General features: G+C 40.5%; 1 protein-coding gene across 2 annotated transcripts in view; it reads right to left on the minus strand.

The window, feature by feature from the left end:
* Positions 1–23,148, minus strand: part of FAM151B (family with sequence similarity 151 member B) — a 46,686-nt gene extending 23,538 nt beyond the window's left edge. The window contains exons 1-2 of one of the 2 annotated variants that reach the window (XM_087430122.1): positions 22,954–23,148; positions 7,797–7,922 (exon numbers count right to left, since the gene is read on the minus strand). Coding sequence is in view for 1 of the 2 variants with exons in the window: in XM_004420412.3 (XP_004420469.1) it covers positions 7,797–7,922; positions 18,494–18,518 (151 nt within the window). In the remaining variant the exon portion in view is untranslated. Of the gene's footprint in view, positions 1–7,796; positions 7,923–18,493; positions 18,646–22,953 lie in introns of those variants that run through there. The other variant, XM_004420412.3, reaches the window with a different exon arrangement.
* Between the last annotated feature and the right edge of the window lie 393 nt (positions 23,149–23,541).

The following is a 23,541-nucleotide window of genomic DNA, read 5'->3' on the forward strand; positions in this document are numbered from 1 at the left end:
ACTCCAGGGGGATGTTACCTACAGGAACCTAGTGGGAGTCATATAGCATATTGCCTAAACAGCACAGTTCACAATGGGTAGGTTTATCATGCAGATTTAAGTCCTCGCCTTCCATCTGATAAATTTCTAGGTAAGGCCATCCCCCCTTTCTTCCTGGTACAGGGAAGAAGATGCCTTTACAGATGGAGATTTTCTTTACAAATGTAAATGTCTCTTTTAAAGGGTAACCAGAACTAAGAATGGGCTTAGCACGGACCCACCCAGATACCAGAGATGTCTATGGTAATGGCCTGTTCTGGGGGCAGGCCTCCCATCCCAAACTCCTTTGGTTAGTTAGTGGGGGTGGGGGCCAATTCTGATCCCCCATAGTTACTAGCTGCTTAACCATCAATGGCTAACTTTGCCAATTTCAGTGGGGAGTTCAATGCCTTTCCCCAGGTCACACAGCTCTTAAGCTGTTGTCATATTATTTAATTTCTTCCCAGTACACTGCAAAGTGAGTATACAAAGGCAAGTTTAATAAGTATTTAAGTTTCTGAGAATAAAAGCAGCACTTTTATCTTCTCATCCCTCCATTTAGAAACTAGATATTACTGCTTACATGTGAAGTCCTATGTTACAGATTCCGTTCTTTGACTTAAAGCGTAGCTACTGTTCACAAGCATGCATCCCTGGAATAGGCAACACGCTTCACCAGTCACCTGGTGTGACTGTGTTTAGCAGGCAGTGGTAGACTGACTCCCCGGTCAGACGGTAGACCACGATCCCGCCCGTACATACGCACCTCTCCTCTCCTCTCTTTCTCCTCCCCTTGAGTCTGCGCTGCACTTATGACTTGCTTCGACCAGTACAAGGTCGTGGAAGTAAAACTGGCCTGGTGGCTTCTGCTTTCATCCTCTTGAAAGCCAGCCACCACGCAAAGAAGTTCAGGCAAATGACTGGAGACTCGGAGACCACGTGGAGGGAGAGAAGCCACACGGAGGAGGACTAAGACCTCCTGCCTGACAGGCAGCACTAAGACCTCTGACATGTGAGTGAGGCCATTTTAGAATTTCTGGGCCCAGCTGAGCTCCCAGCCGAATGCAGCAATACGAGTGTCCCCAGCCTATACCACATAGAACGGGAGAACAACTAGCTGACTCCCAAAATCATGAGAGATAATAAATCATTGTTATTTTAAGCCACTAAGCTTCGAGGTAGTTTATTATCCAGCAAGAGAAAACAAACAAATGTTTCCTGGAAGTGGGGCACTGCCACAACAAAAACCTGAAACACGTGACACACTTTAGTTTCTGGTGGCTTCAAGAAAGGCGGGGAGTGCGCTGTTAATGGGAGTTGGAAGAGCAGTGGGGAAATTCTTATTGGAAGCTTGAGAACAGACAGTCTGTCTCATGGTGAAACTTTTGGCAACACTGTCACTTGTAGCAACTGGAGAACGCAGAGAGCGTATCTAACGAATTTGCGGATTTGGCTAAGGAGGTTTCCCCGCAGAATGCTGAAAGCGCCAATGGCTTTTTTTAGCTACCTATGATAAAAACAGGAAGAGAGAGCTGAGTTAAATAATTAACTAGTCAAATTTTAGGCAATACAGAGAAAACATCTCCAATTTAGGAGTTGTGCCAAGTTAGAAAATAAAACCCACCCTCTCCAGCGGGCAAAAGATTCTCAAAGTAAGAGACAGCCTCAGGCCAAAAGTCAAATCCAGGATGCTGTGGGTAAACTATGGCTTCAGGGTCAAGATCAAATCAAGGAAGCAACTACAGAACCATTTGTTAAGAACTCAAAAATACAGTGCCTCGTGGACCCACACAGCTAGACAAAAGAACTTCTAGAATCTTAAGGGTGCTGTCCCATAGCACCCCAACGTAGAAAGAGGCCTACCTCAAAGAGATTTGGGGGTAAAGTTTTTGATTCAAAAAATGGTTTATAATTTGATATATAGAAAGCTCACTACATTTATTGTGTGTGTGTGTGTGTGTGTGAGGAAGATTAGCCCTGAGCTAACATCCACTGACGATCCTCCTCTTGTTGCTGAGGAAGATTGGCCCTGGGCTAACATCCATGCCCATCTTCCTCTACTTTATATATAGGATGCCTGCCACAGCATGGCTTGATAAGCAGTGTGTTGGTGTGCACCTGGGATCTGAACCTGCGAACCTCAGGCTGCCAAAGCGGAGCGTGCAAATTTTTTTTAATTTAATTTTATTTATTTATTTATTCCCCCAAAGCCCCAGTAGACAGTTGTATGTCATAGCTGTACATCCTTCTAGTTGCTGTATGTGGGACGCGGCCTCAGCATGGCTGGAGAAGCAGTGCGTCGGTGCGTGCCTGGGATCCGAACCGAGGCCGCCAGCAGCGGAGTGCACACCCTTAACCGCTAAGCCACGGGGCCGGCCCTGGAGCGTGCAAACTTAACCACTACGCCACCGGGCTGGCCCCTAGAAAGCATACTACAATTTTTTTGTGGGTGTGGGTGTGTGAGGAAGATCAGCCCTGAGCTAACATCTGTTGCAGTCCTCCTCTTTTTGCTGAGAAAGACTGGCCCTGTGCTAACATCCGTGCCTACCTTCCTCTACTTTATATGGGACGCCACCACAGCACGGCTTGACAAGCGATGCATCAGTCTGCGCCCAGGATCTGAACCGGTGAACCCCAGGCCACCGAAGCGGAGCGTGCAAACTTAACCGCTACGCCACTGGACCGGCCCTCCTACTACATTTTTAATGGAGCTGTATCTACTTGGACCCAAAAAGATAGTTCAAAATGAAAAGAGATAGGCTCTCAAATTTCTACAGGCAGAAAATAGGCTGAAAAAGCTACTCAGCTGCAAATATGGGCCATTTGCCAATAAATACATGAAAAGATGCTCACAATCATCAGGCTTTAGGGAAATGCAAATCTAAACAATGAGATACCTATTCACACACATTAGGATGGCTATAATGAAAAAGATAGACAATAACAAGTGCTGACAAGGACATGGAGAAATTGGAACCCTACTTCACTGTGCTGGTGGGAATGTAAAAAGGTATAGCTGCCTTAGAAAAGCATGGCAGTTCTTCAAAAATTTGGACAGAGGGGCCGGCCCGTGGCATAGCAGTTAAGTACGCACGTTCCGCTGCTGGTGGCCTGGGTTCGGATCCCAGGCACGCACCAATGCACTGCTTGTCAAGCCATGCTGTGGCAGCGTCCCATATAAAGTGGAGGAATATAGACACAGATGTTAGCCCAGGGCTAGTCTTCCTCAGCAAAAAGAGGAGGATTGGCATGGATGTTACCTCAGGGCTGATCTTCATCACAAAAAAAAAAACAAAAAAACTTGGACATAGAGTTACCATATGACCTAGCAATACCACTCCTAGACACAGATACAAGGCAAGTGAAAATATGTGTCCACACAAAAACTTATACACAAATGTTCATAGCAGCATTATTTATAGTAGCTAAGGAATGAAAACAAACCCAAATGGGTAATCAAAACATGGTATAACCATACAATCTAATTATTATTCAGCCACAAAAATGAATGAAGTACTGATAAATCCTACAATATAGATGAATCTCGAGAACACGCTAAGGGAAAGAAGCCTGTCACAGAAGGCCACACATGAAGGAAAAGTACAAGGTGCTACCCTGAATTTTGATTCTGGGATCAGGAAAAGTCTCTTTGAGGACATGGCAATTAAGCTGATACCAAAGGAGGTGTAAGAGATTACCCAAGCCAATTGTGGGGAAAGAACATTCCAGGAAAGCATATTTGTGACTGCCTGAGGAGGAAAAGAGTTTAGCTACGTGAGGAACTGTAGTGCCAGCACAGCAGGAATGTAAGCACATTCTCTGTGACAGGAGAAGTTGGGGAAATAGGCCAGTTTATGTAGGGTGTTTCAGGTTACTGAGGTGGTTTGAAGACTCCAATAAATAGCATCCCATTCTCCAGATGGATTCTGAGAAATAAAATAGCCAAGTCAGTAGATGGGGCTCACGGTATTACCTTTATTACCTATGAAGCTAGGTCAGGGGATGCAGCTTAGCTGAGAGCTAAATGAGCTTGCCGACCCCTAACTTCCACCATCCCCTCCCAGTCCAAACTCTGCAACAGCCTCTGTGAAGCAATTTCCAGCACATACAAATACCCAGCCTCCCACTGTCCAGGGGGAAGAGCAGAGAGGAGCACTCTCCTTGGCCCAGCACCTTTGACAGATCAGGTCCACCCAGTCAAAATCCACAAACCAAAAAATTCTCTTTACCTCTGTGAGAGGATAACCAGTGAGGCAAGTGGCCAAAGCATTTAGGGAAAAATCTCCCCTGCTGGAAACCAGAGTGCTGGAACTAAAAGAGTTCCCATCTAACAGTTATACTAAGTATTTTAAATGGAAAACCATTAAGGGGTTTTGAGCAAAAAAGGCCTGATTTATGTTTAAAAACACCATTTTGGATGCTGGGTGGAAAACGAACTGGACAGGAGCAAAGGTGGAAGCAGGGAAAATGATTTGCCAAATCAAGGCTGCCCCATATATCTACTGGATGCTTCTGGCTGCAAGTTAACAGAAACTCAGATTCAAGCTAATAAAGAAACGTATCATCTCATGTAACTGCAAGTTCAGAGAGAGGGTGGGCTCCAGGTGTGGCATAATCGGCAGCTCAGTGATGTTATCAGAGTCTTCATGGCTCTTCTTTACCGTCCCTGGTATTGTCTTCATCTTAAGGCTGATCTCTACCATGACTGTAAGGCGGCTACCAAGACCACTGGGGCTACATACTTTCACATCCACATAGTTCAGTTTTAAGACAGAACTCTTCTTCAATAATTATGGATATAAGTACTCTCCCTGGGTCTGATTGAGCCAGGTTAGATCACTTGCTCACCATGGGAACAATATGAATCATCAAGGCAACTCCAAGTGCTGATTCCCTTATTCTAACCCACCCCTGGGGCTAGAGATGGAGTTAGCTTCCATGTGGTTGTATGGAGCAGCGATGGATACCTTAATAAAACCCAAGTTCTTTTAGGAAGGAAGAAAAGGGAGATGGTGACGGGGTAAGCACCCAACGGTGTTTGTTATTATATCTCTTTTCCCTAAGCTCTACCATGTTTAGGTTCTTTTGCTCATAATGAGGTAAAGTACAGAACGAGAGACCAAAGCCAATCACAGTTTTGTACCCCCTTTATGCTCTACAAATGCAATTCTAAGCAATATCCAGGTACTATCAAAACAGCTTCCAGCCCCCCGCCAAAGGTGGGATTGCTCATATGGTTAAAGATGCTTATGTGGTTCACTGGGCAATGGGGCGCAGATGCAGAGAAGTCTTTCTTTCAGCCTATGGACAAACCTCTGTTGGGACAACAAGGCAACTGAATTAGCAGAAAGATGGATGATCTAATCTCTTTCATTACTTTCCCAGGATGAGAAATTGGGGGAATGGGTTGTGGGCCCATGGTATCTCCAACTCAATTTTCTACTGCCATATTTGAGATGCAGTAGGTCAAGCTTCTGTTTAATTTTCTTTCTTTCTTTCTTTTTTTTGTGAGGAAGACTGGCCCTGAGCTAACATCTGTTGCCAATCTTGGTTCAACTATATTATCTATCTATCCAAAGGCCAAATAATTGTACAGCTTTGTTTTCAAAAGAAAACAGAAGAAAATCCCAAATAGTTACTATTGACACTCAAATCAAAACTCAAATAAGTATGTGTATAGAAATGAAGTTAAACATCTATTTTGCCTATACTGTTTATGTGCTACATTTAGTATAGTTCTATTAATACCTTTACTCAATGACTATAGTCACTCTTTTCCTCAAGATGTTACAGAGGCTTTTTTAAAATACATTTTTTATTCTCAAAAACACAATGTTTTCGACTTTTTGAACCAGCATATCTTTTAATATACATGTTTTTAAAAATCTAAATGCAGAAATGTTATAACATAAAATTACATTACATGTAATAACTCCTATGAACAATTTTGACTATTCTCAGATTTGGATGTGTTGACAATGGAACACCAAGGGGTGCTCTTACACTGTTCCTCCTGGGCTTTGTTTTTTTTTTTTTTTTTAAATCATAGACATTGCTAAAATCCAGTTTCACATGTTAATCAAAATAGAAACAGCTCTATTAATAATAGTTGTACTGAACTCAAATATTTTGGGAGAAATGAGATAAATCACTGAAATATAGCCTTCACGTCTCCAGGAACCTGTTTTCTTTCCTTTGGACTAGAAAGAAATTGCAAGACCAGCCAAGGCTGAGGAAAGGGACTTGATGAACAGCATTTCCAAACTATAAAACTTGGGGCTCTGGTTGCCCAACAGAAAGTAAAGAGGATGGTATCTGAAGACTAAGTAACCTATGAAAACTTCTCAGATCAACACCAGACTGCCAGCAATTGGAAATGATTTTCCATTAGTAATTTTTAAAACAATCTTAAAAGTAAAGTATCCATATTTAATTAGATTATTTCCAGGTACGAGATTTCTGCATATACTATCACAAATGGTAAATTTTTAAGATTTTTTCAAATTTTTATATTGGTTGTTACATAGAAATAGAATTTATTTTCAGTATTGACTTTGTATCCTGAGATTTTCTAAATTTACCTATGAATTACAATCATTTATGCACAGAATCTTTTTCATTTTCTATATACACAATCATACTGTCTGTAAATAATAGTTTTATTTCTTCCTATCCTTTTTCCCTTTTTTAAAAATTGATATTTAATTCACATACTATAAAATTCATCCTTTTGAAGTATACCTGTGGTTTTTAGAATATTCAGAAGATCGTGCAACCATCACCACTAGCTAATTCCAGAAAAATTTCATCATCCCAAAAAAAAACCCTGTACCCATTAGCATTCACTCCCTATTTCCTACTCCCACCGGCTCCTGGGAATCACTAACTAACTTTTTCCTGAAGCGTTGCTTTTGCTAAAATTCATTTATTAAATAATCACTGTGTGGTTGTTATGTGCTAGGCACTGTTGTAGGTACTAGGGATTCAATATTAAACAAGACAAAGTTCCTCCCTTTGAGGAGCAAAGAAAAGCAATTTAAAACAATATTCTTACAATAAAAGAAATACATACTCAGATATATTATTCAGATACATTATCCAGATACATAATTGAGTAGGACGCAAAAAATGCATAAATTTTTACAGTAAAACATAGGACTTAAGGAATTTTCCTTGTTGGACCAGATCACTTCAAGCTATGCCCCAGCCCTCTGGTGACAGGCTTTCATCCTCCTCTGCTGCTGCAGCCAAAAGGGGTACTTCATAGCAAACAGCTGAGAACCTGCCAAGTTCATCTACATAACGAAGGGGATATATACGGCTATACACTGAGTTAGTAAATCAGAAGGCTCGGTTTCTAGCCTAGGCGTAAATACTGCCCAAGGCAATTAACTATATATTAGTGTACAGTGGCTTCATCCACCCATTCAACTAATGTTTACTGAGCCTGTCCTTAGTACACTGTGAAAGACACAAAAATATGTAACACATATGACCCTGATCTTAGAAATTTTACTCAAATCACTACAATATATAAGCAAGTGTAATAACATATGAGAGTTTCAAATAGGACATAGAAAAGGCAAATCACTTCTGAAAAATAGGAAAATTCCCCAATTATGGAAATTTGTTCATTTTATAAACAAAATGGGATCTTTTATAAAAATGTTTTGTCAGCCTAGAATTTACATTTGAGTCATCTACGTCTCTGATACCTGCAAATATGCCCAGATATCAAGAGGTGAATTCATCTCCCATCCAATGTAAATCTGACTTACTTTTCAGTGCTGCCTTCACTTGTGCCTTGTGGTTAGCTGCATGGTACCAGGTGATCTGGGCGCCATCTTCTGTTGTGATCTGGTTATTTCTCAGAAAATATTCCAGTATATTTTCACTCCAAGATCCTAAAATAACAGCATTTAGATTAAAAAGGATAGATTGTTTTTTATGGAGTAAAAATTTTTTTAACAAACAAGGGGACAGCATATATTGAGAAATAAAGTAACTAAATTTTTGGGAAAAATACAAGATTTTAAAAATTGAGAACAAGTATTATGATGTGGCAGGTACATTATATATATATATAAAAACATGCTATATATGATGTAAGTAGTAATTAGTAAACATATAGCATAGTCTGAACCTCAGAAGCACGAGAAAGTATATAGGAAGAAAAAAAACTGGTAAGAAGCAGGTATTTTAAAGCAGGAATTTACATAAGATATCCTCTCCAATCCTAGCCCCATAAATAAGTAAAATGTATGCAAAGCCAAAGCTATATTAAAAACTTCTATATTTTGTACAACTTAATTGTTTTCTCCACCTGAAGCCCCATTCTCTATAACAATTTACAGTTTTAAATTACACATTTAAGCATATTCACCTTCAGATTATGAGGTGACTCAGCAACATTTATATGAGTGACTAAGCAAACTCCTGAATTAGTATTCATAGATTTATGGAGCATGTACAAATATACACAACTCCCATATCTATCAAGTACTTTTTGGCAGACCAGATATTCTCTTAATTAAGCATTAAAATATGTGAGTTAACTCAGACTAATACACTTGAATCCAGGTCCAAATTATGTCATATTCTAATATAACAATGAGAAAAAGGTGAAAAACAGTGAAAATAGTTATCTATAATCTTACCTCCCTAATTTTTGTTCATTCATTAAACATTTAAGTGCCTACCACATGGCTGCAAATTTCCTATGCATGAGATTGTGTCTTCTGTTAATTATTTGTCTATTAACTCCACATAACAACAATTAAAAACCTAAAAATGACTATCAGAAACTGCCGATGAGACATTGAGTATAATGAAAAGTATACGAAAAAAGTATACGAAAAGTATATGAAAAAGTATAATTTGATTAGAGGATGGAGGGGCCTATAAAAATAACTTCTAACTAACATGCGTGAACTTAGCAACCACTCTGTATATCAGGCTACAGAATCAAGAAAGGAGAGAGTCAGCTGTGGGATCCACTAGCCCCACACTCTCTCCTACTCACAACACATGACTCTATTTAGCATATGCAATAGAGTCACAGACCCTTCAGACTTAGATGAAAGTACATGGCCACCATTTTTTTAATATTTAAGTTAGGCATTTTTAGAAGGCACATTAATTATTAGGTATAACAGAAATGTCCAACAATGGGAAAATAATTAAATCATAGTATATCCTCATGATAAAATATGTGCCTGATTTGGCTGTTAAATATGAAGTTTTTGAGGTACACCAAAAGACGCTCAGAAACAGTAATCATGCGTGTTACCAGAAAAAAACTAAATGTTAGTCAATGGTGTCTATTGGATGTGTCTGCAGCACCTTTCAACTAAACACACTGCATTAAAAATTTTTATAAGGGCAACTAACAAATTAATTATAAAACACCATACCTCCAGAATTTAAAACCATTTGAAGTAAAAAGTTCTCCTTGCCCTGTTAATGGGTGAAACTGCTACCTTATCCTTAGCCACAACTGCATATATCTTTAGAATTTAAGAAGGCTCCAATTACCTACGATCTAGGATATTATATTTTAGGTAGGCTGTAATTCTGAAAATAGGGCCAAAAGAAAGGCAAAATTAGTTGCAATCTTTTTTTTTTTTTACTTTTCCCCCCAAAGCCCTAGTAGATAGTTGTATGTCATAGCTGCACATCTTTCTAGTTGCTGTATGTGGGACGCAGCCTCAGCATGGCTGGAGAAGCGGTGCACGCCCAGGATCCGAACCCGGGCCGCCAGCAGCGGAGTGCGTGCACTTAATCACTAAGCCACGGGGCTGGCCAGTTGCAATCTTTTTAATTAAGATTTTTTGGGGGAGCAGTTTTAGGTTTACAGAAAAAATTGAGTGAAAAGTACAGAGTTCTCGGGGCCGGCCCTGTGGCGTAGCAGTTAAGTGCGTGTGCTCCGCTGCTGGTGGCCCAGGTTCAGATCCCGGACACGCACTGACGCACCACTTGTCAGGCCATGCAATGGCGGCGTCCCACATAAAGTGGAGGAAGGTCGGCATGGATGTTAGCTCAGGGCCAGTCTTCCTCGGCAAAAAGAGGAGGATTGGCATGGATGTTAGCTCAGGGCTGACCTTCCTCACAAACAAAAAAAAAGTACAGAGTTCTCCTCTGTTTCCTCCCCTTCCCCTCAATTTTCCCTTTTTTTTACATCTTTCTGTGGTGATAAAAATATTCTAATATTGATTGTGGTGATGGTTACACAACTCTGAATATACTAAAACCCACTGAGTTATATGCTTTAAATGAGTGAATTGCATTATATGCAAATTATATCTCAATAAGGATTAAAAAAGAAAAACTTAAAAAAAAATACATCTACTCTTTGACCCAGAAATTCCACTTTCATAAATTTATCCCATAGACAGATATGCTTATATGTGGGAAATGACACATTTGATACAAGGATATTTACTGCAGCATTGTTTGTAATAGCAAAAGAGTGAAAATAACCCGAATATCCATCAACAGTGGATTCACTAAAAAAACTGTGGCATACCCATGCAATGGAACATCATGTAGCCATTAAAAAGAATGAGGCAAATCTATATGTACCGATATAGAGTAATCTCAAAGAGATGTTCACTGAAAAAAACACAAGGTGGAGAACAATATGTATAGGTATTGTAGTAGGAAGAATAATGGCTCCCAAAGATGTCTACCTCCTAATCCCTGGAAACTGTGACTATGTTATGTTACACAGCAAGGGAGAATTAAAGTTGCAGGTGGAATTAAGGTTGCTAATCAGCTGACTTTGAAGTGGTGAAGAGGAGCCTGGATCATGCAGGTGGGCCCAATTTAATCACAAGGTCCTTACAACTAAAAGAGGGAGGCAGAAGAGCCAGTGTCAGAGTGATGCAATGTGAGGAAGACTCAACCAGCAATTGCTGGCTGTGAAAATGGAGGAAGAGACCATGAGCCAAGGAACTCAAGCAGTCTCTAGAGGAGGATAAAGGCAGAAACACTGATTCTCCCCCAGAGCTTCCAGAAGGAATGTAGCCATGCTAATTTTGAGTAGCTTTGATTTTAGCCAGTGAGACCCCTTTCAGACTTCTGACTTCCAGAAGTGTAAGAAAATAAGTTTGTGTTCTTCTAAGCCACTAAAAACTAATGCTCTAAGAAATTAATTTGTATGTTAAAAAAAAAAAAAAAGTTGAGAGAAAAACAAAAAAGAGATATATAGTAATGGTGGTATGTACATAAAATATCTCTGAAAGGACACACAAGGAACTAGTAACAGAGAATGAGTGTGTAGAGGGGAACTTATTGGTTGAGGGATGAGATGGGTTGGAACTTTTTATTATAAATCTTATTGTGCTTTTTGAATTTTTTTATATTGAGAATGTATTACTGGTGGAGTGACATCAGCATCATGGGGGAGTGAGCTCTTCCCTTAGACTCTCCCCCCTAAAATACAACAAAATGGACATTCATAAACCAACAGAGGACATTCACACAACACAAAAGACATCTGAGAGACCCACGCAGCCATAGGTCTGAAGGTGGAGGTGCTGGGCCCCCCAGGGGGAAGTGGAAGGAGGTAAGGAGAGCTTCTCTCCCTCCCCAGCAGTGCCCCAGGGCACAGGACTGCATGCAGCTCTGAGTAAAGAGGGGGGAGTGGCAGCTCTCTGGGGGAACACCTTTGTTCTCCAAGTTCCCTCACAGCCCATGGGAAAGTTCCACATAGAGAAGGCTAAGCTATTGCGGGGGTGTCTTCATTAAGCCAGCACCCCAAGAGAGCAGATAGCGAGGGCAGAGGGAGAATGCCCCAGGGATCACGCAGGTGAAAGAAAGCACCTCTCCCCCTTCCTGGCGCTCCAGCTCAGCCGGTCAGCCAGAGTGCCCGTGCATACGTTAGAAAAGCAGCAGCTGCAAGAAAGTGAGCCAGCAATTGCAGATGGGCCCTGTAAGCATAGATTGCAAAGGACAGGCATAGACGCCAGGGATTGTGGCAGGCTCAGAATACACAGTTCCTGACCACACCCCCCCAGTGGCGGCAGGTGGAATCTGTGACCAGATACTATCACTACACGAAGGCATAAATCCACACCATCAAATAGTATGAAGAAATATATTAATACTCCAGGCTAGAAAGAAAATGACAAGCACCCAGAAATCAATCCTGAAGGCACAGAAATTTACAATCCAAATGACAGAGAATTCAAAATAGCTATCATAAAAAAACTCAATTAGTTACAAGAAAATTCAGATAGAGAGTTCAATGAAATCAGGAACAAAATTAATGAACAGAGGGAATTCTTCACAAAAGAAATTGAAACTATAACAAAAAACCAATCAGAAATGTTGGAGATGAAAAACACAATGGATGATAAAGAAAAATCTGAAATCTCTGAATAACAGAGCTGATATTATGGAGGACAGAATTACCAATCTGGAGGACAGAAATACAGAAAAGCTTCAGATGGAGGAGGAGAACTAAGACTAAAAAGAAATAAAGAAATTCTCCAAGAAATATCTGACTCACTTAGGAAATGCAACATAAGGATTACAGGTATTCCAGAGGGAGAAAAAAGGGAGAAAGGAGCAGAAAGCTTGTTCAAAGAAATAATAGCTGAGAACTTCCCAAACCTGGGGAAGGAGCTGGAAATACAAGTAAAAGAAGCTAATAGAACTCCTAACTATAGCAATGTAAAAAGACCTTCTCCAAGGGATATAGTAGTAAAACTGGTAAAAGACAATGACAAAGAAAAAATATTAGGGGCAGCAAGGCAGAAGAAAATAACTTACAAAGCAACCCCTATCAGGCTTGCAGCGGATTTCTCAGCAGAAACCTTACAGGCTAGGAGAGATTGGAATGATATATTCAAAATTCTGAAAGACAAAAACTTTCAGCCAAGAATACTCTATCCAGTGAAAATATCCTTCAGATATGATGGAGAAAGAAAAACTTTCCCAGATAAACAAAAGCTGAGGGAGTTCATTGCCACAAGACTCCTCCTATAAGAAATATCAAGAAGGCCCTCATACTTGGGGAAAAAAATAAAGGGTTTACAAAGCCTTGAGCAAGGAGATAAACAGGCAGACAAAATCAGGAAATTGCAGCTCTCTATCAGAACAGGTTATCGAACAATTATAACATTAAAGATAAAGTGAAGGAAAACATCAAAAATCGTTTTAACCACAAACTCATAACAGAAGATGGAATAAGTTGTGACAACAATAACTTAGAAGGGGAAGAGGAGAGGGATCGAATCAGCTTAGACTAAGGAAATAAGAGGCGATCAGAAAAGGGACTATCTCATCTATGAGATTTTTTTATACAAACCTCATGGTAACCACTAAACAAATAATCAGAATAGAGACACAAATGATAAATAAAAGGAAAACTGAGAAAACCATCACAGAGAACTACCAAACTGAATTGGTAGTCCAAAATACATGGGATGAGAAACAAGGGAAATACAGAACAACTGGAAAATGAGTGATAAAATGGCAGCATTAAGCCCTCATATATCACTAATCACTCTAAATGTAAATGGATTGAATTCTCCAATCAAAAGACACAGAGTGGTGGGATGGATTAAAAACAAGACCTAACAATATGCCGCCTCCAGGAAATACATCTCAGCTCTAAAGACAAACACAGACTCAGAGTGAAGACATGGAAGACGATACTCCAAGCAAATGGCAAACAAAAGAAAGCAGGTATTGCCATACTTATATCAAAGTAGACTTCAAGATAAAACAGGCAATGAGAGACAAAGAGGAGCAGTATATAATGATAAAAGGGACACTCCACCAAGAGGACATATCACTTATAAATATATATGCACCCAACACTGGAGCACCAAAGTACATAAAGCAACTTTTAACAAACCTAAAAGGAGATATTAACAACAACACAATAATAGTAGGGGACCTTAACACCCCACTTACATCAATAGATAGATCATCCAGATAGAAAGCTAACAAGGTAATAGTAGAATTAAATGAAAAACTAGACCAGATGGACTTAATAGATACATATATAGAACACTCTATCCAAAAATAGCAGAATATACATTCTTCTCAGGTGAAACATGGAACATTCTCAAGGACAGACCATATGTTGGGAAACAAGGCAAGCCTCCATAAATTTAAGAAGATTGAAATCATATCAAGTATCTTTTCCAACCACAATGCTGTGAAACTAGAAATAAACTGCAAGAAAAAAGCTAGGAAAGTGACAAATATGTGGAGACTAAACAACATGCTACTGAACAACCACTGGATCACTGAAGAAATTAAAGGAGAAATCAAAATATATCTGGAGACAACTGAAAATGAAAATACACCATACCAACTCATACGGGATGCAGCAAAAGTGGTCCTACGAGAGAAATTCATAGCAATACAGGCCCACCTTAACAAACAAGAAAAATCCCAAATAAGCAATCTTAAACTACACCTAACAGAATTAGAAAAAGAAGAAGAAAGAAAGCCCAAAGTCAGGAGAATGTATTACTTATTTTTCTAAAAGAGGAGGAAATGATTCATATAATGGAAAAATCTGGTTAAGAAATTAGCCTCATTGGTAACTTAGCAATGAGAATATAATTTTTTTTTCAATGGCATGTGTCAGCATCTGGAACATTTTTCACCTGAGCACATGTGTCATTCTGAGAAGTTTGTAAACTTTGTATCAATTCAGAAGAGAACCTGTACTTATATAGCCTAATAATGAGAATGGTGAAAGTCTTCTGAGTGTGAGCTTTGACCCAGATTTGGATTTTTAAGGAAAACTAGGCATTAAATGGATTTATAATGAGATGTAAGGGAAAGAGCCCAAGGTTTAAAAAGGAAAGCCCTGGTCTGAATAGAACCAGGTTTGATGTAGGTTTAGCAGAAGCCTTAAAAAAATGTTCATTTCCTTTGATCCAGTAATTCCTGTTAAAGGAGTTCAGGCTAGCATTAAAAAAAAAACAGAAATGAGGAAGAACAATGCAAAGATGTTCATCACAGCTTGAGTTCTAATAACAACAACAATAAAAAATTGAAACACTTAAAAATATCTAAAATTAGGAGACTGATTAAGTAAATTATAGTATAATTGTATGATGCAATATAATCAATCATTCAAACTTATGTTTATAAAAAGCTTTTGTGACGTGGTATGTTATGAGAGGATGCAGGATAAAAAAATGTATATTTACCGTGATTTTAACTATATTTTCTTAAACGTCAGGATTGTTAGAAAATATACCTAAAAGTTACTAGTGGTGCCTCTGAGTATTGGCATTATGTGGATTTTTTTTCCTACTTCAATATACTTTATAAATGTTCTAGAATGAGCATGTATTATGTTTGCAATCAGGAAAAAATTTCAACTGAAAAAGAAATGTGTCACCAAAGCCGTCTAATGTGACTACTTACGTTTATATAAAAGATACTGCAACCTTCTGGAGGAGAACTGCCTGGCTTAAAACACCTCTCACTCTGGGGTCAAATAACAGAGACACACTAATTACCAGCTTCCAAAGGTTGTCAACAAAAAGCTGGAATAATGCTTGGCCATGTCCCTCTGCATTTCCCATCCTCACCCAATTCCCAAAGAGAAACTGGACTGACCAAAACTACTTTCCATTTGGTCTGTTGAAATTATGGATTAGGTAAATGTCACATACCTTTCATTTCAACCAAGACCTCAAAAAGCAATATTCCTCCCCCTCTCACCACTCCTTTCCAACATCATACTGGAAGTCCTAGCTAATGCACCAAGACAACAAAAGGAAATAAAAGGTATACAGATTAGGAAAGAAGAGATAAAACTGTCTTTGTTCACAGATGACATGATTGTCAACGTAGAAAATCTGAAAGAATCAACAGAAAAACTCCTGGAATTAATATATACCAGCAATGAACAAGTGGAATTTAAAATGAAAAACACAATATCATTTACATTAGCACCCCCAAAAAAGAAATACTTACATATAAATCTAACAAAATATGTACAAGATCTATATGACAAAAACTACAAAAATCTGACGAACAAAATCAGAGAACAACTAAATAAATGGAAAGATATTCCATGTTCATGGATAGGAAGACTTGACATCATCAAGATGTCAGTTCCTTCCAACTTGATCTATAGATTCAAGCAATCCCAATCAAAACTCCACCAAGTTATTTTGTGGATATCAACAAACGGATTCTAAAGTTTATATGGAGGGCAAAAAAAAACCAGAATAGCCAACACAGTATTGAAGGAGAAGAACAAAGTGATGACACTACCCACGACTAAGTTTGTGATGTAAAACACAAAACAATAAAACTCCTAGAAGATAATATAGGAGAAAACCTAGATGACTTTGGGTATGGTGAGGACTTTTTAGATACAACACCAAATCCATGAAAGAAATAATGCATAAGCTGGATTTCATTAAAATGAAAAACTTTTGCTCTGCAAAAGATGATGTCAAGAGAATGAGAAGACAAGCCATAGACTGGGAGAAAATACTTGCAAAAGACATGTCTGACAAAGGACTGTTATCCAAAATACACAAAGAACTCTTCAAACTCAACAATTAGAAAACAAACAACCTGATTAAAAAATGGGCCAAACACCTTAACAGACACCTAGCCAAAGAAGATATATAGATATCAAATAAGCATATGAAAAGATGTCCCACATCATATGTTATTAGGAAAATGCAAATTAAAACAACCAAGAGATACCACTACACACTTACTGGAATGGCCAAAATCTGGAACACTAACAATGCCAAATGCTGACGAGGATGTGGAGCAACAGGAACTCGCATTCATTGCTGGTAGGAATGCAAAATGGTCTAGCCACTTTGGAAGACAGTTTGGCAGTTTCTTGCAAAACTAAACATACTCTTAACATATGATCCAGCAATCCCACTCCTTGGTATTTACCCTAAGGAGCTGAAAACTTATTGTCCATAAAAAAACACGCATGTGGATGTTTATAGCAATTTTACTCATAATTGTCAGAACTTGGAAGCAAGTGTCAACCTACAAAAACAGAAACCAGTTTAAGAGGCAAAGTGTTTATCTGGGATCAAAGAATTGCAATTCAGGGAGCAGCGATTCAGGTAGAAACCCAAAGAGTGTCCTGATTACAGGAGAGGGACTTAGGGGTTTTACCAGAAAAAGGGAGGATAAGGTGAGTTGTATTAAGGAAGAGTTCATTGGTGCTAGATGATGTAAGGCTACGTTTGTCCTTCATTGATTGGTTAGCCATTCGGTCATCAGCAAAGTGCCCTTTCATCATTCCTTACAGATAGGATATTCTTGTCCTTACTGACTTGGAATGTTGGCAGTTTGGTCCAGTTTGGAAGATAAAGAAAACAAGATGTGCAAGAGAACACCTCTGAAATGGCTGCTCTGGCTTTATTTTATTTTATTTTATTTTTTGGTGAGGGAGATTGGCCCTGAGCTAACATCTGTGCGAATCTGTCCTCTATTTTTGTATGCGGGTCACCACGACAGCATGGTTTGATGAGTGGTGTAGGTCGGTGCCCAGGATCTGAACCTGCCAACCCGGGGCCCCTGAAAGCAGGGCACACAGAACTTAACTACAGAATTTAACTACTATGCCACCTTGGGGGGCCCCTGCTCTGGCTTTACGTAATATGGCTCCATTCATGTCATCTTTCACACAACAAAGATGTCCTTCAGTGGGTCAATGGATAAATAAACTGTGGTACATCCAAACAACGGAATATTATTCAATGCTAAAAAAGAAATGAGCTATCAAGCCATGAAAAGACATTAGGAATCTTAAATGCCTATTACTAAGTGCAAGAAGCCAATCTGAAAAGGCTACACATTATATGAACCCAACTACATGACATTCTGGAAAAGGCACAACTACAGAGACAGTAAAAATATCAGTGGTTGTCAGGTGTTGATCGGGGCAGGGAGAGGGATGAAGAGGTGGACCACAGAGGATTTTTAGGGCAGTGAGACTACATTGTAGGATATCCTAATGATGGACACATGTCATACATTTGTCCAAACCTACTGAAGGTACATCACCAAGAGTGAACCCTCTAGTAAACTATGGACTTTGGAAGATAAGGATGTGTCAATGTAGGTTCACAATTGTAACAAATGTACCACCCCGGTGGGGGACGTCGATAGTGGGGAGGCTACCGCGTGTGGGGGTAGGGGGTATACGGAAATCAGTCTTCCACTCAACTCTCCCAAGAACGTAAAACTGTTCTAAAAAAATAATTCCTTTTTAAAAAGGGCGCATATTCTCGCCATTCCTGACCGCCCCAAACGCTTTTCTCTTAACGCCCACGCGGGAACCAGGGTTCCAGGCCAATGGATGCGGGCGCGCTGAGAATGCGGACCGCGAGGGTCCGAAAAGGGCGGGGTGCCGCCAGGGGAGGCTCTCAGAGCGCCCCCAGCTACGGGCACGAGGCCGGAGAACGTGCCCACTGCCAGCCAGCTGGGGCAGCCGCGGGACGGCGCTTACCCGGGCCGCCCGCGGTCGCTGTCATGGTGACGGACGCCCGCAGTCCGCGCAGGCGCTGAGCGGGGGGCGCCGCCTGACCCGTCGCAGGTGGCGTGGAAACCGGACGCCACCACCACAGAAGGTGGACAGAGCAGCCGCTCCCCACCGGGCCTGGCCTGCAGCTTGGCAGCGGAGGCGGAAGGGGGGGGCAGCGGTGCGCACGCGCAGAGACTGCGGCTCGAGGTTCGCTTCCGCGCAGTCTTCGCGGCCGGCCAAGTGTCGCGCGAATTGCTCTTTTGAAAGGTAGTCAGAAGACAGGTTAGTCCTTCTGAAGGACGCCGCGGCCGGGGTGACCGAGGCGGAGGATGAGACCCGAGATTGAGAGCAGTTGCTGGTGTGGGGTACGAATTTCCAAAGCTGGGTATATTTTCTTTTAATTTTGGTAACGTCCTGAAATGACATGGAGTCATTTCTCCGTAAGAATCAGTGTTTCTGCACAAGGATGCTGAAGTGATGACTTGAACGTGTCCTGTCCCCTCTTCCTCTCTCTCCCACTGTTCACTCGGAAAACCCTCCTAGCAGCTGGACTCGCCCACCTGCTGCCTTCTTTGCCCTCCTGACTCCCTACTCTCCGCGGCCGAGCTGAGGCTGGAAAAAGCGCCGGTGGAGTCAGACTGATGTGAATTGACAACATAGCGCTTCCATTTTCTGGTCCTGTGACTCTAATGCAACTCGGTCAGTTGTAAAATTAGGATAACAATACACCACCTGACGCAACACAAATGGCAGCTCTTCTCGCCCAGCCCTTGAGATTTTAATATAGTCTTTCCAGACTTGAGTTGTAATTATGTCAATTTATCTTTGATCAGACATTTGTATTCTCTGATGTTCTCTAGTTCAATCAAAAAGATTTCTTGAGTTTCAGAAAACACTAAGTTTTAATGACTTCAGTGGCCTTTAAAAACAAAAGCTTTATTGATATACAATTGATTGTATTTGATTTGCATTTCCCTAATGATTAAAAGTGTTATACATTTAAAGTGTACAATTCAATGTATTTGTAGTGTACTCTGAGTTGTGCAACCAACACCACAACCAACTTTAGAACATTTTCATCACGCTAAAGCAGTCACTCCCCGTTTCCTCCCCAACCCTACACAACCACTTTATGGATTTGCCTATTCTGGACATTTCATATAAATGGAATCATACAATATATAGTCTTTTGTGACTGGCTTCTTTCACTTAGCATAATGTTTTTAAGGTTCATCCATGTTGGAGCATGTTTCAGTACCTTATTCTTTTTTATGGCAAAATAAAATTCCATTGTTTGCATATACCACATTTTATTTGTCTGTTCATCAATTGATGGACATTTGCATTGTTTCCACTTTTTGGCTGCTAATGAATAATACTGCTGTGAACGTTTATGTACAAGTTCTGTGTGAAAGTATGTGGACATATTTCTCTTCGGTGTATCCATAGGAGTGGAATTGCTGGTTCATATGGTAACTCTGTGATGAACTTTTTGAGGAAGTGCCAAACAGTTTTGCAAAGCAGCTATACCATTTTACATTGCCACCAGCAATGTACGAGGTTTCCAATTTCTCCACATCCTCACCAACACTTGTTATTATCTCTTTATTTTAAATTTTTTTTTATTTTAGCCATCCAAGTGGAAATGAAGTACTATCTCATTGTGGTCTTCAATTGCAGTTCCCTAGTGACTGATGATATTGAGCATATTGTCAAGTGCTTATTGGCTATTTGTATATTTTCTTTAGAGAAATGTCTATTTCCTAAATAACTAGATTCCTTAGTGTTTTGCAGGTTGAATAATTTGGGATTATTTCCTGGATATTTTGAATATTAGGAAACTCTCAGTCCTGTATAAATCTTCAGAAGAATGTTTTTGTTGTGTTTTGTCTTGTGTTAGCTGGCAGTCAATCCAGTTAGTTCAGACCACACAACCTGGCTAGCTTTCTGTGGGCTGTGGTTCCAATGGTAATTTAGTTTTCAACACCTTTTTAGTGCCGTTCTAGTCAGCCCCAACTGTGCACCACCCAGTGGCTAGTGTAAACCTGGATAGTGATCTACACTGTGGTTCGGTGTTCAAAACTTTTGCCCTGGGGCCGGCCCTGTGGCTTAGCGGTTAAGTGCGCGCACTCCGCTACTGGTGGCCCTGGGTTCGGATCCGGACGCGCACCGACGCACCGCTTGTCTGGCCATGCTGAGGCGGCATCCCACATACAGCAACTAGAAGGATGTGCAACTATTACATACAACTATCTACTGGGGCTTTGGGGAGGAAAAAAAAAAGGAGGATTGGCAATAGATGTTAGCTCAGGGCCAGTCTTCCTCAGCAAAAAGAGGAGGATTGGCATGGATGTTAGCTCAGGGCTGATCTTCCTCACAAAAAAAAAAAAAAAAAAAAAAAAAAAATTTTGCCTGGCTGCTTCTGGTCAGTTTCACACATGCACAGCTTGAGGGTGATCCCAGGATTTTATACACAAATTTAAAGGTTCCCTTTCTTCAGTTTCCTCCTGTCTATTATCTTCTCCACACTCACTGGTTCCAAGATCCCCTTTCTTGGTGTTTTGGCTAGAAAGTCAGGCCTTTAGCCTCCCCACAGCATTGTTAGTGTCCTGCCCTGCAGTCTGCCACCAGTGTACCAGTGGTTAGAGGGGTGCTACCTTTTTGCTGTCTCCAGCTTGGTGTAGGGCAGGGAAAGTTCACAAGGCTCCACCTCACAGGATTTACACATAGTGGAGAGGAAGGGGTGCTGCTGCTTTTCTGCAGCTCTCCTAGAATAAGGCAAGTAAATTCAAAAGGGTTCTGTCTCACATGCCCCAACCCCCTTCCTGGTCCCCTGACTAGGAGAGAGCAAACTGTTCCTTGGACTCTGGGACAGCTGGCAGTTCCTGTTTTCCTGTTAAGCGTATGTGTAGACTGCTTTTTATTTATTGTTTGGGATTTGTCTGGCTTCTTCAATCTATGGAGTCATGTCTTTCAGCAGTTTTGAAAAGTCTACATTATGTCTAAAAATATTTGCTCTGTTCTATTCTCCTCTCTCCTTGTGCAGCTAATTAAGCATATGTTAGGACTTCTGTCTCCTGTTTTTTCCATCTTGTCTTTCCATGCTGTACTCTGTATAATTTCCCTGATTTATATTCCAGTTTATAAATTCTTCCTATTGGCTGTATTCTGTTCTGCCATTAAACCTATTTACTGAGTTTTAAAGTTCCGTTTTTATATATTCCTGCAATATTTGTATTGTTTTTTCCCAAATTAGCTCCATCACTTTTTATAGTTTCCCATTCTCTACAGGTACCTCACACCTGACTTTATTTCTTTAAACACAGAATGCATAAATCTAATACCTAAGTCTATATGAATTTGTTTTCATTGTTTCTACTAATCGTTGCCTCTTAAGTCATTTCCTTTTGTGCCTACTTATTTTTACCTGTGTTAGCAGATGTTATATTTGAAAAGTAATTTGAAGCCTACAGTGAAGTTACTTTTCTATGGAGAAGATTTACATTTTTATTCCTCCTAGCACCTGGAGGCATCACCAGTGTGGGAGCACCTTAAGCTAGTTAAATGCTTAAGATTCCTTGGGTGATGTAGGCAATTCTGTAATTTTATTTATTTATTTTTCCCCCAAAGCCCCAGTAGACAGTTGTATGTCATAGCTGCACATCCTTCTAGTTGCTGTATGTGGGACGCTGCCTCAGCATGGCCAGAGAAGTGGTGCGTCGCTGTGCGCCCAGGATCCAAACCCGGGCCACCAGCAGTGGAGCGCGCGCACTTAACCGCTAAGCCACGGGGCCGGCCCCTCGGCAATTCTAAACTTGGCTATAATTTTACATAATTTATACTTCTGGTTCAGCCTCATCCAAAGGCTGAAACACTTTGGAGGGGGTGGGGGTGTCTCAGCCTATTGAGGGGAAGTTCTCCTGTTAGATTCATGATTCCTGTTAGATTCACCACCTTGTGTGGATCTTGAACTTTGATATCTGTCCCCCTCACCCCATAAGGTTGTCACAGTAGGGCTCCATGTTCACTTCTTTTTCTCTTTACTTTTGGACCGGACATTCCGTACTGTTTCTCCTTGATGTTTTAAGATGACTTTGTATTTTAATCAGCTTTGGTTTTTTTCAGCAGAAGCATGGATCTAAATATCTAGTATGCAATTTCCAGAAACAGGAAGTTTCCCACAATTGCATCTTTGTTCCTACATGGCCAAATCCTACTCTCTCTTGGTATTCTCTGCACTTAGCACATACTACGTATGGCATGGAATCCATAACTGTTGATAAGAAATATGCTTACTTCTGTCAGGGCAATTAATCATTTTTAGCAATTTTTACAGACAGCTGCTCAAAGATATAGGTATCTCGTATTAGTTTTCTAATATTAGTTGCTGCACATAATAAATCACCAGAAAACTTAGCAGCTTAAAATAACAGACATTATCTTACATGGTTTTTGAGATTCAGGAATCTGAGAGCAGCTTAGTTGGGTGGTTCTCATGAGGTTGCAGTCACACTGTTGGCTGGGGCTGCAATTTGAAGGCTTGACTGAGGTTAGAGCATCCACTTCCATTCATGTGGCTGTCATCAGGAGGCTTCAGTTCCTCGCCAGATGGGCCGCTCTATGGGGCTGCCCATGCCTGGCAACTGACTTCCCCAAGAGGGAGTGATCCAATAGAGACAGAACGAGAGAGACACACACAGACAGACAGGGAGGGAGTGGTGGGGAGAGAGCAATGAAAGGAAGAAAGAGTAGGGAGAAATGCACCAAAGTTGGAAGCCAAAGAGTCTTTTATAACATAATCTTGGAAATAACATCCCTTCCTTCTGCCTTATTCTATCAGTCACAAAGACCAACAATGGTAGTGTGGGAGGGGGACTACATAAAGGTGGGAATACCAGGAGGTAGGGATCATTGTGGGCTATCTTGGAGGCTGTCTACCACCTTATTTTACCAAAGGAAAGAAAAAACCCTTTATTATATTCAGAGGTTCATAATAAAGCACTTGAATTAGATCTATTTCTTCATCTGTAAAA

This window comes from Ceratotherium simum, chromosome 4, assembly GCF_057802395.1.
Source record: "Ceratotherium simum simum isolate JZ-2026a chromosome 4, ASM5780239v1, whole genome shotgun sequence".
NCBI lineage: Eukaryota > Metazoa > Chordata > Mammalia > Perissodactyla > Rhinocerotidae > Ceratotherium > Ceratotherium simum.